The sequence below is a fragment of the Narcine bancroftii genome, unplaced genomic scaffold, assembly GCF_036971445.1.
Source record: "Narcine bancroftii isolate sNarBan1 unplaced genomic scaffold, sNarBan1.hap1 Scaffold_626, whole genome shotgun sequence".
Lineage (NCBI taxonomy): Eukaryota > Metazoa > Chordata > Chondrichthyes > Torpediniformes > Narcinidae > Narcine > Narcine bancroftii.
The window spans coordinates 40,001-54,845 of NW_027212151.1; the positions used below are offsets into that span (position 1 = coordinate 40,001).

General features: G+C 45.5%; 1 protein-coding gene across 1 annotated transcript; it reads left to right on the top strand.

Annotated features, from left to right (window-relative positions):
• Nucleotides 1-484: 484 nt before the first annotated feature.
• LOC138751043 (claudin-11-like) lies at nucleotides 485-14,845 on the top strand. The gene is made up of 3 exons (XM_069913143.1): nucleotides 485-905; nucleotides 8,762-8,926; nucleotides 9,809-14,845. The coding sequence occupies exons 1-3, from the start codon at nucleotides 680-682 to the stop codon at nucleotides 10,051-10,053; spliced, it is 636 nt and encodes a 211-aa protein (XP_069769244.1). The 5' UTR covers nucleotides 485-679; the 3' UTR covers nucleotides 10,054-14,845.

Sequence of the window (14,845 nt, forward strand, 5' to 3'; positions counted from 1 at the left end):
AATGCAAAGTTGAGGTTACAATCAGATTAGCCCTGTTCTTATTGGATTGGGGTTTGAGGGGGCCTACTCATGCTCTTGAATATTATGTTCGCGTTGTTTTATAATGCAATGTCCCAAGGTTGTGAAAGATGCAATTCCACTGCAAGTTCTTTCCTACAGTATAAATCAGACATGGCAAAATATATCAAGTAAAAACAGGAGGAACTGAACAGGACTTGCAGCGTCTCTAAGAGGTTAAGATATATGACCAATGTTTCGAGCCTGACCCTTCCTTCATGGTTTGAAATAGATCAAGCACAACTGTGTTTCCAATTTGCAGTCTTGTTTTCCACAGCTGGAAAGGGGCACTGAAGAAAAAAGCATCCCCAAGCTTACTTCAGTCTTCACTGATAGGCTGGGGAAATTGCTCCCCGCCCCTTCAGATAATTTCTGTAACTGATTGGTTGGTTGAAGTTTGAGGACTGAACTCAGAGTTTATGATCAGTGTGATTTGACTTTTGTTGAACACAGCACAGAGAGATATTTATTCCAACAGGCAGCCGAAGAAAGAGCTTTATCGTGGGAACTCACACTGCCTGCATTTTGGAACTTGTTATTTTGTTTCTGTGGGATACATTGAGAGGAAGCAAGATCCAAACAATTTTACCAGGTCTGAGCTGCTCAGGAAAGTGGAGGCCAGATGAGTTCAATGTGTCTGCATGTCCTGGGGTTTATCTTCAGTTCCCTTGGCTGGATCAGCATTCTGATTGCCACCGGCACCAAAGAATGGGTTCAGACCTGCTCGATACGAGGCACGAGTTGCCAACACTTTCTCGAATTTAAGCTGCGGGGCTTGTGGACTGAGTGTTACCGATCAGCGGAAGCCTACCACTGCAAGACTATATCTGACATCCTCAGAATGCCAGGTAACTCCAATATTTCAGTCCCACTTCACCCTCTCTCTCCAACTTCTTTCTATAATTTCCTTTTACTATTGAATACGCATTCCCTCTTTTTACAACAATCCAATCCGACTAATGTTCCCTCTTCCCAGTCACATTTTTTTTTCATCAGTTGCTCACTTTTCCCCCTTTATTCCTTTTAATTCGATGTCTAATTAAATGTTTTGGCACCAACATCTGGCTGTTTCATCAAGAGAGTTTGAACACAATGCAGAAATGAAAATCTGGTTCCACAGAATGATTTGACTTCTGGTTCCGAGTGAGTGTAGCCAACAGTGCTTCCCAAAGAGAAAAGGTTAACCCCTTGTGGTACAGAATGACACATTTGTCAGATTTTCTGTCCAGCCTGGTTTGTCTCGTTGTTGCCAATGTGTTGCTCTCTCATTTCTGAAGCTGAAGAACGTGGGTTCAAGTTCTTCATGCCTGCTGACTCTCCCACAATCTCCTGATACACGGCTGAGACATCATCAGTGGAGCTGCTTTTAACTTGTGATTAGTAAAACCACCGAAACACTGGAGGAACTCAGCCGGTCCTGCAGCGTGCACAGGAGGTCAAGGTTTTGGGCCTGAGCCCTTCCTCTTTACCTCCTATGGACACCACGAGACTGGCTGAGCTCCTCTAGCATCCCTGTGTTTTTACTACAAACACAGCATCTGCAGACTTTTATGCTTCACCCTCTTTAACTTGAGACCCTGTCTCTCCTCCTGTCAGGGTAAGAATTTCCATGAAATCAAGCAAGTCAATGTTCCCCATGACCTGGTCAATCTGATCCCCTAACCAATACTTTAAGTAGACCATTTGTCCTTCACTACAGAACAGCTTCTGGATGGTACTGGACACAAACTGCCCTCCATACATAAAGCCCTTTCATTGGTTCTGAAATGTTGTTTGCCCATCTTGAGCTTGAGTTTCTGCTTCTACCCAACTTCTTTCTTATAAGCTATTGAGTCAGGATTCCTGCTCTGTTTAGCTTTGCAGATAGAAATGGAACTTCTGGCTTCCACATTCTCTCTGTTTCTGGGAGCTGACATATATCAATGGACTTTTACCAATGGTTCCATTTCATCCTTTGCTGGTTCTTCACTCATGTACAACGAGTGAAAGATGAGATTTGAGAACCAATCACACAGGCACAGAAGGCAATGGCCAAGGCTGGAAGACAGGGCATTAATACAAAGGGGTCCCTCCATGGATTGTCATGGGGGATTAAGGCCAAATGGCCAGATCCTATTCTGCTTCTCTCTGTGACCCCATAGGTGTGTCAATCCATGTCTTTGAGACCACTCTTTGGGATTTGCTCGCACTGATTGTGTGACCAAATCACTCATTAGAGATCAGATTCCTTTCTTTCCTTTAGACAGAGTAATCTATTCATTCAAAGGTGCCAGTATTTCTTGAACTGACTATATATTCATCAGTTCACACCACCTCTTTTGTCCTCCCTCTCTCATTCTTTCTCCCTCTCTTTCTTTCTCTCTCACACGCATTCCCTATCTCTGTCTCACTATCTCTCTCCCTCGCTGTGTCTCCACTTCCCTCTACCTCTCTCCCCCCTCTCTCTCTCTCACTATTTTTCTCTCTATGCCTCTCTCCCTCTCCCTCCCCTTCATCTCTCTCCCACTGTCTCTCCTTCCCTCTCACCCTCTCTCCACCCCCTCTCCTCTCTCTATCCCTCTGTTCCCCCCCCTCTCTCTGGTGGTGGGAGAAAGGTCAATAGAACCGTTCCTATGTGGGAGTGTCCCAGTGAAGAGAATGCACCAAGGAAGCAGATCCCAGCCGAAATGGTGGCCCCTTGGTGCTCTCGTGACCTCTGGATCTGCTGAACTCAGTCAAGGCAGGCAATTCAGGTGCAGAGATCCAATGAGATAAGGGCTTGGTGATTTTTAAATTTTAAATTTAGACATGTAGAATTGTTGCAGGCCCTTTCTGCCCAAGAGTCCATGGAGCCCAATTTACACCCCCGGTTCGTTTTAAACGGTGGGAGGAAACCGGAGGCCCCGGGGAAAACCCATGCCGACATGGGGAGAATGAGCAAACTCCTTACAGACAGCGCGGGATTCGAACCCTGGTCTTGATCACTGGGGCTGTGAAGGCATTGCGCTAACTGGTACACTGACTGTGCTGCCCTGGTGATACTGGGTGAAGGATAAATATTGGCCAGAACACTGAAAGAACTGCCCCTGCTTTTCTTTAAAGAGAGACCATGGGTGTGCCCCAGCCCCGGGAGTGGGAACATGACCTGATTTCTCAGAATCTCTCTTCAAAAGAAGATTCAGTGGTCCTTATCCTTTTGTGCTCAAGGTTCTGGTGCGGGGACTGGAGGACTGACGCAAGGGAGAACTGCAGTCCATTCATCCTGCAGCTCTCCTCCTGTGGCCTCACATTAGTCTCCCAAGAAAACTCTCTGCCTTGTTCGCGAGCACAGGCTGGAATATGTGAGAAGCCCCTTCACTGCTTCCAATTCCAATTCCGAGTCAGGAATCAGCCAGGAGTTTTCATTACACATAACAAACCAGCTCCAAGCCCTTCCAATTCGTCACAGGTCTCAGTTATTGTTCCAAGGGCTTTATCTGTCCGGCAGGGTCATGAGAGAAGATTGTGCATGTGAGCACGGGGCAACTCTGGGTGTTTATGCAGCTGGAGGCTGCTTTGCCCATGGAAGATTGCTAACTGCTGGAGGCCGCTGCACAAACGCAGGAAACATGAAACAGGAGCAGATGACAGTTAAAAAAGACACGGCCTGAGTCGCCCAGACAAAAGAAATCCTTTGCATTGGTGTTTGCTTCCTTCCATGTAAACAGTGAACCATTGTCACACCACACTCTCTGTATGAGATGAAAATAAGGGCGCATACCTCTCCAAACATGGAAAACACTGAAAAATACATACCCCTTTACAGGAAAACCACTCACCTGTCAACAATCCAAACCAGCAGGTTGCTTCTTACTGGGCTCTGGTTTCTACATTACATGCAGTGCCTCAGATGTGTTTTCCATCTGTCTGTCTACTTCACCGTTCAGCTCTACACCATCTGTGAAAAGCTGCCTATATGCATTTCACTCCCTTTCCGCCTCTCTTTCTCTTTCTTTCTCTCTGTCCCTCCCTCTCTCATCCTCCATTGTCTATATAGACTCTCTCCATTTGTTCCTCAACTTTTGTTCACTGTCTCCCTTTTTCTGTCCCTCTCCCTATTCCCCTCTCTCTCCTTCCCTTTAACTATTCTTCCCCCTCTGTCAAGATTCAAGATTCAATTTATTGTCATGTAATAAAAGTGTCATATAACAAGAAGATGCTTTTGCCTGCTGTAAGGAAGATGGATTCGCCATCTGCAGAAATTGTTTGAAGCTCCTCTTACAGTCAAAGACAAGCAAAAGGGAGCCCCCTCAGAGTCACTGAGTGTCCATGGATTCACCTCCAGCCTATGCACTGCAGAGAATCCAGTCCATCATCAGAAATTTGAGCTTCTCTCTCTCTCTCCCTCTCTTTTTCTGTCTCTTCCCCACTCTCCTTTGCTCTCCTTTTCTCTTTCTGTCTCTCTCTCCTTCTCTCTCTCTCTCACACACACACACACACACACACTACATACACATACACACCACACACACACACACACACACACACACACACACACACACTTATGGCAGACTAAAGCAAATCTCATTTAATATTGGATTGTTTTTATTACATGACCATAAAGGTATCTTGAATTGTGAATCTCTGTTTCTCTCTCTGTCCCTGTCTCTGTCTCTCTCCACCTCACTCCTCCCTCCTTTCCCCCTTCCTTCTCCAGATTCAGTCAGACTGGCCCCTAACCCCACTGACTACCTGTTGACTGACTGGCGTATAAAGCAGGATTAATGTGTGATCAGGGTCGTCACGTGGTTGATGGTCGGTGGGGTCCATGAGTTGTAGCACAGCACAATGCCACAGTGAGGAGAGCTGTGCCTCACAGCGCCCAAGACCCAGTTCAACTCTGACCTTGGATGCTGTATGTGTGGAATTTGCAAGTTTCCCTGTGACTGCACGGTTTCCTCTGGGTGCTCCAGTTTACTCCCACTTCCCAAAGATGTCCAGGTTGGGAGGTTAATTTCTGCTGTAAATTACTTGATGTGTAGGTGAGAGGAAGAACTGGGGTGGGTGGAGGGCGGAGGGAGGAAGTGATGAGAATGCAGGGAGAATAAAATGGGATCAATGGAGGATGAATTGTTTTGTCCCCTTCCCCACCTACCGCCTCCCCCCATTCTCAAGGTCCAGCCTTTTTGGTTCCATTCTCTTCCAGCTCCATCTTTCCCCCACCCTTGCCCACCACCACCGTAATCCCCTGTTCCCACCTTCTCTTCTTCCAATACCAGTACATCAGCCTTCATCTCTAATCTTTTGCATGGTGTTTTCTTCCTTCCAAGAAATAATTATATTTTTAAAAGTTTAGACTTACAGCATGGTTAAAGACCCTCAGTAAACTTACCCTGAACCCATATCCCAAGTTCAGGCATTGTCATTCTCATATCAACCCCATCAATGCCCCTCTTCACTTTTTGTATCTCTATCCGCTCCCTCTTCAACCTATTCTGCTTCAAAGGGAACACAACCAATTTTCCACACACTCCCCAAACATGCCGGTGAATCTCCTCTGCAGCCTGTTCAGGGCAATCATGTCCTTCCAGAGTCTGGATTCATTAATGGATTCGTGGAATTATATAGACCCTTTGGCTAACTCATACATGCTGGCCAACTTGCCTACCTGGGTTTGTCTCCTATCCTTGGAAACCTTTCCTAAGGGTTCACCTGTCCTTCCACCTCCACCACTTTCTCTGGCAGCTTGGTCAACATATCCATCACCCTCTGCATGAAATCCTTGCGCCCCCACCCTACACCACCCCCCCCCCCGCCCCCCAGACCTCCTATAAATCTTTTCCCTCTGACATTAATCCACTGGTTCTCAACCTTTTTTTGATCTGAGGCCCACCTTGTTTCTGGGAAACTAGGGAATGACAGGGAAATATTTTCAAGTCAAAGGCAGCTCTTAAGAAACACATTTTTATCCAATTTAAAGTATATTATTGAACATTTTAAAAGAACCACATGGTCCACTAGTTGATAACCACTGCATTAAATCTTTGCAACTCAGTTTCAGACTTCCTTACCCTGGGAAAATGATTATGACTATCTACCCTATACATGCCCCTCATCATTTCATTATCCTTTGTCCAATCTCCCCTCAGCTTCTTCTGCTCTAGAGAAAACAGTCCCACTTGTCCAAACTCAAGGGCTCTAGACTTGGCAACATCTTTCCTGCACGCTCCTGGAAGCCAGCATGGACCCAATGGGATGAATGGCCTCTTTTGGTCCTGAAGTGAGATCATATCTATAAGATCACATTGGGATGGCATGGAAATAGGGCCTTTGCCCTAACTTTCCCACCCTGCCCAAAATGTCACTTCCACACTTATCTCACCTGGCTGCATTTGCCCCATTTCCCTCAAAACCCATCCTATCTATGTATCCGTCCAAATGGTTCCTGCCTCAGCAACCTCTTCCTGCTGCCCATTCCTTTGTTTACATTTGGTTCCTTACACCAGTGTCTGTACCATCTTGTGTCTCCCAGCCTATCCAGTATTGCCTCATGTGAAATCTTCTATCCCAGGCAACATACTCGTGAATCACCTCTGTGTCCTCTCTGGTGTAATCATGTCCTTCCTACGGATGGTCATTTTGGCCATGGAGTTATACAGCCCAGGAACAGGCCCTTCTACCCAATGTCCACACTGACCATGTTTTCTAACTGAAATTGGGTTCGGCCCATAATCCCTCAACTTTTTCAGGTACAAGTACTGTTTTAAATGCCTTTTAAACATTGGAATTGTACCCACTTCCTCTGTTCATAGACACACCGTCCTCTGAGTGGAAAAATTACTTCTCCTTTCACCTTGAACTTCTGAACTCCTTTATCCTGAGGAAAGGACTGTGACTATTCCATTTATCCATGCCCTCCATGACAAGGTTGCCCCTCAATCTCCCATATCCCAGGGAAACTGTCCCATCCTCAAGCCCTGCGGCCCTGGCAACATGTTTGTGCATCCTTTCTGCACCCTTTCCAGCTTACCTTGTCTAATGACTGTGAGTCCAGACTGTGGATCAGTAGTCTGGTAATTTGGGCAGTAGGACACCACCATGTTCATAGCTCCACTGTGCTCCAGTCTTCTCCGGAAGTATAGCGCCATTACCAAGCCATATAAAGGATGGAAAGTTTGCCACCCTAAAAATCTCCTGCATATTTCTATTTGCTGCTTTCTGTTCTTTAATCCAACCCTAAACTTGCCAGCTATTTGAAAACCACACAGTGTGTAGGAGGAACTCAGCAAATCAGACACCATCATGGGAATGCAATAGGTAGTCGACGCTTTGGGCCCAAGCCCTTTTTCAGGAGTAGCGAGAATCAGGTAGAAGCTCAACTAGAAATGTGGGTTGGGGTGGAGAGTGGGTGGGCAGATGATAGGTGAATACAGGTGGGAGGGAAAAGAAAAGGATCTGTGAGGTTTATAGGGGGAAGGGGCAGAGGGCTGAGGGAGGTGCACTCTGACAGGAGGAATGAAAGGAAGGGGTGGGGAGATGGAAGGAAGGAATGGCAGGGAGAGAGGGCAGGGAAGAGGAAACAGAAGAGAGGGAGGAATGGGGCCAGAGAGAGGAGGGAAAGCGAATATTGATGCTGCCTGGTTGGAAACTGCCAAGACAAAATGTAAGGTGTTGTTCCTCCAATTACAGGTGGCCTCAGCTTGGTAGTACATGAAGCCATGGATGGACATGTTGGTGTAGGATATTGAAACCTACTGGTTAGCTCTCCTGCTTGCTACTCATTTCACCTTTGAAAAACAAAAGGCTATGAGACTTGTGAAGTTTCCCATAAAAAGCCACATTGAATCTACTGAATCACGCAATGGTTTGCTAAATACCCTGGAAGTGTTTCTGTAGCGATGAGTGATGGCATCCAGTATTTTTGTCAATAGCAGATATTAGACTGGCTGATGCATGGTTTCCTGTTTTGTTCTCTCCCTGCCTTCTTAAATAGCTGTGTTAAGTTTGCTGCCCTCCAATTTGCTGAGGCTGTTCCAGAAACAATATCTTCTTGTCTTCCCATCTTCCTTGGTCTTCAGAGCTGCAGCCTGTAATGGATTTGAGGGAGATCGGTTCACAGAGATAACTTCCATCATTCCTCTCTCCTTCATCTATCCTCACCTGGAAAAAGATTCTGCTTTCTCAGCCCCTCCTCAATGGCATAAAAGAATTATCTCAAGTTCATTTATTTTCACATATACCAAGGTGCAGTGATTGAGTTTGTTTTGCAAGCACTAGACATCTCATACATAGTAAAACAAGTGAGACACAGTACAGGTGTGCAGTGTTCCAGAGAGAGGTCAGCTGGTACAGAGCAAAGTCAGCATCATTGTACTGGCGTGGGGTTCATTCATGAGCCTAATAACAGCAGGAAAAAACTGTTCTTGAATCTGGGAAAGTGCGTGATATCACACTTGTGATTCTTCTTCTTGATAGAAGGAGTGAAGAGAATGTGATCAGGGTGGGATGAGTCTTGTAACATATTGGCTTTTCAAGGCAGTAGGAGTGTAGACAGAGTTGATGGAGGGGAGATCGTGTGTGATACCCTAAGCCATCACTGTGTGGGATGGGAACTGCTCCGACCAACACCATATGAAACCACAGAGTGTTGTAAATGTGGCTCAGGTCATCAGGATCTATCTTTATTATTTCTCTGACCGTGATCTCGACCTTCGGCTTCATCTGTACCCACTTTGTCCTCATGCAGCTTACCTGCAGACCAGCCGAGCTCTGATGGTCACTGCCTCCATCTTGGGGCTTCCTGCCATTCTCCTTGTGCTCATGGCATTACCGTGTATGCGCCTTGGACCTGACTCCCCATCTTCCAAACACAAGCAATCCCTGCTGGGTGGAATCCTCCTCATTCTGCTGGGTGAGTGAACAGCTAACTTTTAAAATAACTATAAGGAGGGCAATGTTGTAATGGAAGGTCATCACAGAAAAATAGTGAAAAGGTACCACATAATTGCAGGTAAGTAAGGAACCAGATTTATTGTCATATGTACAGAGATCCAGTGATTTTTTTTGTGAGCAGCCCCGCTAGACATCTTGTATATAATACAGTGTGTAGAGTTAGAGAGAGAGATCAGTTGGGACAGAACAAAGACAGCATCATTGTACTGTGAGGGGCTCATTCAGGAGTCCGATAACAGCAGGAAAGAAACTGTCATTGAATTTGTGGGGGTGTGATCTCACACTCGTGAATCTTCTTCCTGACAGGAAGGAAGGTGAAAGGAGTGTATGGGTCTTTTAGTCTGTTGGCTGATTTTCCAAGGTAGCTGGAGTTGTAGACAGAGTCAATGAAGAGGAGGGGAGTATGTGATGGAGTCGATGGAAGGGAGGGGGTTTATGATGAAGTCAATGAAGGGGAGGGGGGGTGTGTGATAGTTGTTGGAGGGAGTTGTGTAATGGAGTCAATGGGGAGGGGTTATGTGATGGAGGGAGGGGTGTGTGATGAAGGGGAGGGGTGTGTGATGGTTGATGAAGGGGAGGGAATATGTGATGGAGGGAGGGGTGTGTGATGGAGAGAAGAGGGTCTACAATGGAGGGAGGAGATGAGTGATGGGGAAAATGTGAGTGATGGAGGGAAGAGGGGATTGAGGGGAGGGGGTGTGTGTGATGGAGAGGAGGGATGTGTGTGTGATGGAGGGGAGGGGTGTGAGTGATGGAGGGGAGGGAGGTGTGTGATGGAGGGGAGCCATGTGTGGACTGAGCCACATTCACAATTAAACAACTCTTCCTTCCTATCTTCCAGCAATCTGTTCTGCGGTGGCCACCATTTGGTTTCCAGTGGGAGTCCACAAGGTGGAGTACCTCTTCAACTTTGGATATTCACTCTTCTTGGGATGGATAGGCACGTTGCTTTGTCTGTTGGGAGGGGCGGTGATTGCATGCTGCACCGGCCCCTCCCCAGAGCTCCAGGAAAACCGGTATTACTACGCTTCGCAAGGCTCTTCAACCATGATAAACCCGACACACGCCAAGAGCGCACACGTCTAAGGAAGGTGTACGGCCTGAAGGAGCAGCGACTGATCTCACATCCAGCGTTGGGTAATACCTGTGGCAAAAACCAACATGAAAATACACTCTTCTTACTGAAAGGAGAACAGTGATCAATGTTATTCCTCACGGTGGATACAGTATCAACCCTTATTACAATTATTGCTGTGGATCTTTGCCTGGATCATATTGAAAAATGAAAGTTATTTCCTCTTGTTGAATGATAAATAATTATAGACCATTTCTGGGTGGGCATGCTGCAGAAGCAAGTGCTGGGGTCAGGGGTGGGTGCATGGAGGGTGGTGGAGAGTCAGTTTGGGGCTTTGAAGCAGGAAGTAGTTAGCTATCTGGGCAGGTAAAGCACGCCTGTGGCTAAAATTCACCTCCCAATTCCCATCAAAATCAGTAATCTTCCTCAAAGCTAAACAAAACCTGAAAATCCTCTCCAAAGATCTTTCTGCAGTGTTAGCTCTGTGGGAACTGCATGCCCTGTAATTCTATTTCACGCCAGCTAATTTACAAATAGTTTTTAATTGTAGTAGAGCATCATGACAGACCAAACAAACAACGAGGAACTGAGGGGTCAGGTGGGGAAAAGGCTACCACTGGAAAACTGAGCTCCAAGCCATGGCAAGGCTAAATTTCAAAGATTAGGAAAGAAGAAACAAAATCATTTTGAATATCTACCCAAAGGGGAATCAAATGTTTAACAAGCCCCTGGTACAGGCGTGGAAATGAGTGACATTAACTGCAACAACAGAACTGGTTGTGATTCAGTGAAATGGGGGGAGGTGGGGTGCTAACTATAAACTGTCCAAAGCTATCAGCTATGGTAACCCTTGGCACGATGGCTCAATGGGAGCACTTTCAATGAGAAGGCTTGTATACCCCACCCTGCATTAGGCTCAGGGAGCTCATTCTGGTACAACTGGGCTTTCCTCCATGATATTGTGGAGAGTGGAGATGGTCAACACAGTGAGGCAGGCAGGCAATTACATGGAAGGGGGGAATGCTGAAGAAGTGATCAGTTTGGCAGGAGGTAGAGAGGATTGGGAAGCTTTTTTTTCATTCACTCACAGGGTCTCAGCATCTCTGCCCTTGATGGGCCAGACCTTCCACCTCATGGAAGTGCTGCCACGATGATATTGGGGAACAAGCTCCAGAATAAAGTAATATTTTTGCAGTTTGGTTGGTGACTGACTCAGGTTTCCTAGAGGAGATGGTTCACAAGTGGTGACAAAACAGGGAGCTGTTGGTCAGAGGGTGGGAGATGGAGGTGAATCAGCAATGGGGAGAGGTGGTGGCACATAGGAACAATGGGAAGTCAGGGAAGTAAGTGAGAGATGGTTAGCTCGGATGTTCCAGTTGTGGCTTCAAAGTGATCAGCCCATTGATGTTGATGCAAGGCTCCACTTATGACATTACTTCTGTTTTCTCTTGAGCCCTGTGAGTGCAGTAGAAACTTGTACAGGCAGCATCAGGTTGATGGTGTCACTGTGTATACCCAGCACAGAGGAGCAAGGAATAATGTCAGCCTGCTCTCTCAGCTTGGTGATCGACCAACATGAGAGTCAGGATGTAACTCCTACTGCAGTTCCATCACACTGTGCATCAAGGTTCCTTCAGGTGTAAAGAAATCCTTTCAAGTAAGACATGTTTTAGTTGTACGTATTTGTTTAAAGATTTGCCAAATTTAATTTGTATTGAATGAAAAAGAAATTGGGAGAAATGAAAAGTTGGCTGTTAGCTGTAATATTGCTGGCCTTTGTAAATGTCTGCCTGTCTTGGTGCATGGGCATCTGTTAGATCAACCACAAGAACAACATGTACACTTGACCTGGGTAAGAACAGCTGGTTCCTTTCCCTGAAGTATATCTTAAATCTGTGGCCCTTTTTAATTTGACAATTGAGTAACTTCATGGTAATCACTGCTCATTTGAAGTTTAAAATGCCAGATTAATTTAATGAAATGAATCTTCTCCCCAGCTTCGTGGGAAATTCAGCCCTACCATTCAGTGAGATCGTGGCTGGTTTTTAAACCTCAGCTTCACATTTCTGCATTGACCCCATTTCTATTATTTTTGATTATGTCCAATAATTTGTTGAACTCTGTCTTCAGCACATTTGGCAACTGAGCCTCCACTGTCATCTTGGGGAGACAGTCCTGAAGATTCACCACACTATGAGTGAAGAATTGTCTTTCTCATTCAAAATTCAAGATGAAGATTTTGTTTATTGTTTATGCACACAGAAAGGTTTGACCCTTGTTTATCTGGTAAAGATACATAAACACACAGTATTTTGAGACAATGATCCCTTGTTCTGGACACATCAATAAGGAAGCATGTTCCTCTGTCAGGCCCCAGGAGAATTTTGTAAATTACAATTAAATCACTGCTTATTCTTTTGAACTGGAGAGATTAGAGACTTCATCTCTCCTCTATTCCAGGAATCAGTGTGGTTCTCTACCTTGTTGTTTCTTTGGGTAAGAAGCAGACAGCATTCCAACTACAATTTCAACGCGACTGTGATTCCTTGAATCCTCTTCCAATAAAGGGAATCGTACTGTTTACCTTCCGAGCAAACTTGCTGTGCCTTTGAATTCATAGAACCTTCAGCTCACAATGTTGTGCTGACCTATGTAAACCTATTGTCAGTGGTTCATGTACAAGGCCAACCAACTCCTGCAGAAGACCAGCATCTTCCAATCTCTCACAATATATAGAGAACCTTGCTCTTCTCGATTTCCTCCACCAAAGTGTATTTGTCCATACTCCATTCTATCTGCTCTGTCCTTACATGTTCCTCACAATCCACACTGCTATCTCTGCTGGGTGGCACCCACAAGAATAGATGTGTTGGTGCCTGGCGCTAGTCACTCTTACACCCCACTAGTCATACTTCACTAGCCCGAAAAATATTCTGACTCTCTTACTTGTCCCTATGAACCAATCCCCAATCTACACCCTTAAGAGTGTGCACTCTCATTTTGCAGGAACCACTTGGCAGGTCAGGTACCAACTACGGAGAGAGAACCGGTTAACATTTTTGGCCAATGAACTTCCAATCAGACCTGGGTTTGGTATTACTGTTCCATCAGCAAATCATTACATTCCTCTTTCCAGCATTTATTCAGAATGGGTCCACCATTGCTTTTGTCTTCTCCATGGAGATTGATGGGGCAAATGGCCACTCTCTGTGCTGTAACAGTTCTATAACTATATGAATTCAGATTAATGCTGCCAGGGCTTCAGATGAGTGATGGAACAAGGGGGAGAGTATGATCTGGTCCTTGTGTCTCTAGGATCTGATGGGAATTGTGCTCAACATAGATATCTCTCTCGTTGCTAATTGTTAGTGGAAGGTGAGATAATGTTTCTTATCTGGGACCTAAGCATCCACTGAAGCACTTGCTTAGACATTCAATGTCGTGCTGTTTTGGTGTGCTGGGCATGTGCAGCTGTTTCTGAAAATGACCACAGTTTTTCATAACCATAGTCTTCAACTTATTGGAGTGAAACACCAAAGTCTGCAGATGTTGTGATAGCGGTTAAAACACACAGAAATGAAAGAGGAACTCAGCAGGTCTCACAATGGCCAAAGGAAGTAAAGATATATTTACCAACATTTCAAACCTGAGCCCTTCTTCAAGGCAGAAGCTAAAGGTGGGCAGGCGTCTTATTTAAAGACTAGAGGTGAGGGGGAAGAATGAGAGGGGGAGGAAGGAAAAGGGAAGACAGAGAGAGAGAGACGGAGTGGTGGTTTACTCCTGGAAGGAGAGCTGTGCAGTACTCAACAGGATCTGCAGCTCCTTTGTTTATCGCTGGAAGGGTAACCCCTTATTGGAGCTCACTGTGTAGCTGAATTGAGGGCTTCCATGGTGGTGGGGGTCAACATGGGAAGGGAGATGCATGGGTGGTGGCATGTAATTGTGTACCCTGACTGAGTCCCACACTATGAGTGGCTTGAGATCCCTGGATGATCATTGAGGTTGGGTGGCACACAGAATAAAAGGTGGGCTCAAACATTATTGTGACAGTTGATAAAAGGTGATAGCTCCCACCTGAAAGTTCCAAGGTATTCCAGCGAGGGGGAGATGCATGCTGGGTGACTTTTCACATCATCAAATGCCGGATGGTACTGACAAACCCTGTCACGCAGAGGTAAATGCTGCATGTGTGTGGGCCCAGTGTCACCTATGGGTGGGCCCAGTGGCACCATGTGTGTGGGCTCAATGACACTGAGAAATGAGACAGGTGAAGTCACTCTATGTACACTTGGCTTTGTAAAAACCAAATTCTCGGTCGTCAGTAATTCTGAGCCCTGTTCCTGAGGAAAGGAATCATAACTGAAGATTAACAACTTATGAAGGAGGTCCCTGAATGATAGTTTAATGATTTTACAAACTAGAAATACACAAATGCACTGGAGAAACTCAGCAGGTCTCAGGCCCAAAACGCTGGTTCCCCTCTACTTCCTATGGATGCTGTGTGACCTGCCGAGTTTTTCCAGCAGGTTTGTGTGTTGTACTCCACCCCAATGTCTACTGACTTTCTTGTTTAACAGTTGGTGTACATGAATGCTGCAAGACTGATCCATCTCTGGGGACAGAAAGTGTTGCAAAAGGAGTGCCATTGTCACCAAAGAGTTTGCAATTTCCAGAACAATTGAGTTTCAAGGTAACAAATAATCTGACATGTGTAATTTGAATATTGTAAAATAATTAAACAATATTTCCATGTATTATATGCTCCACGGATTTATGATTATATAATAAAAGATATATAAATTG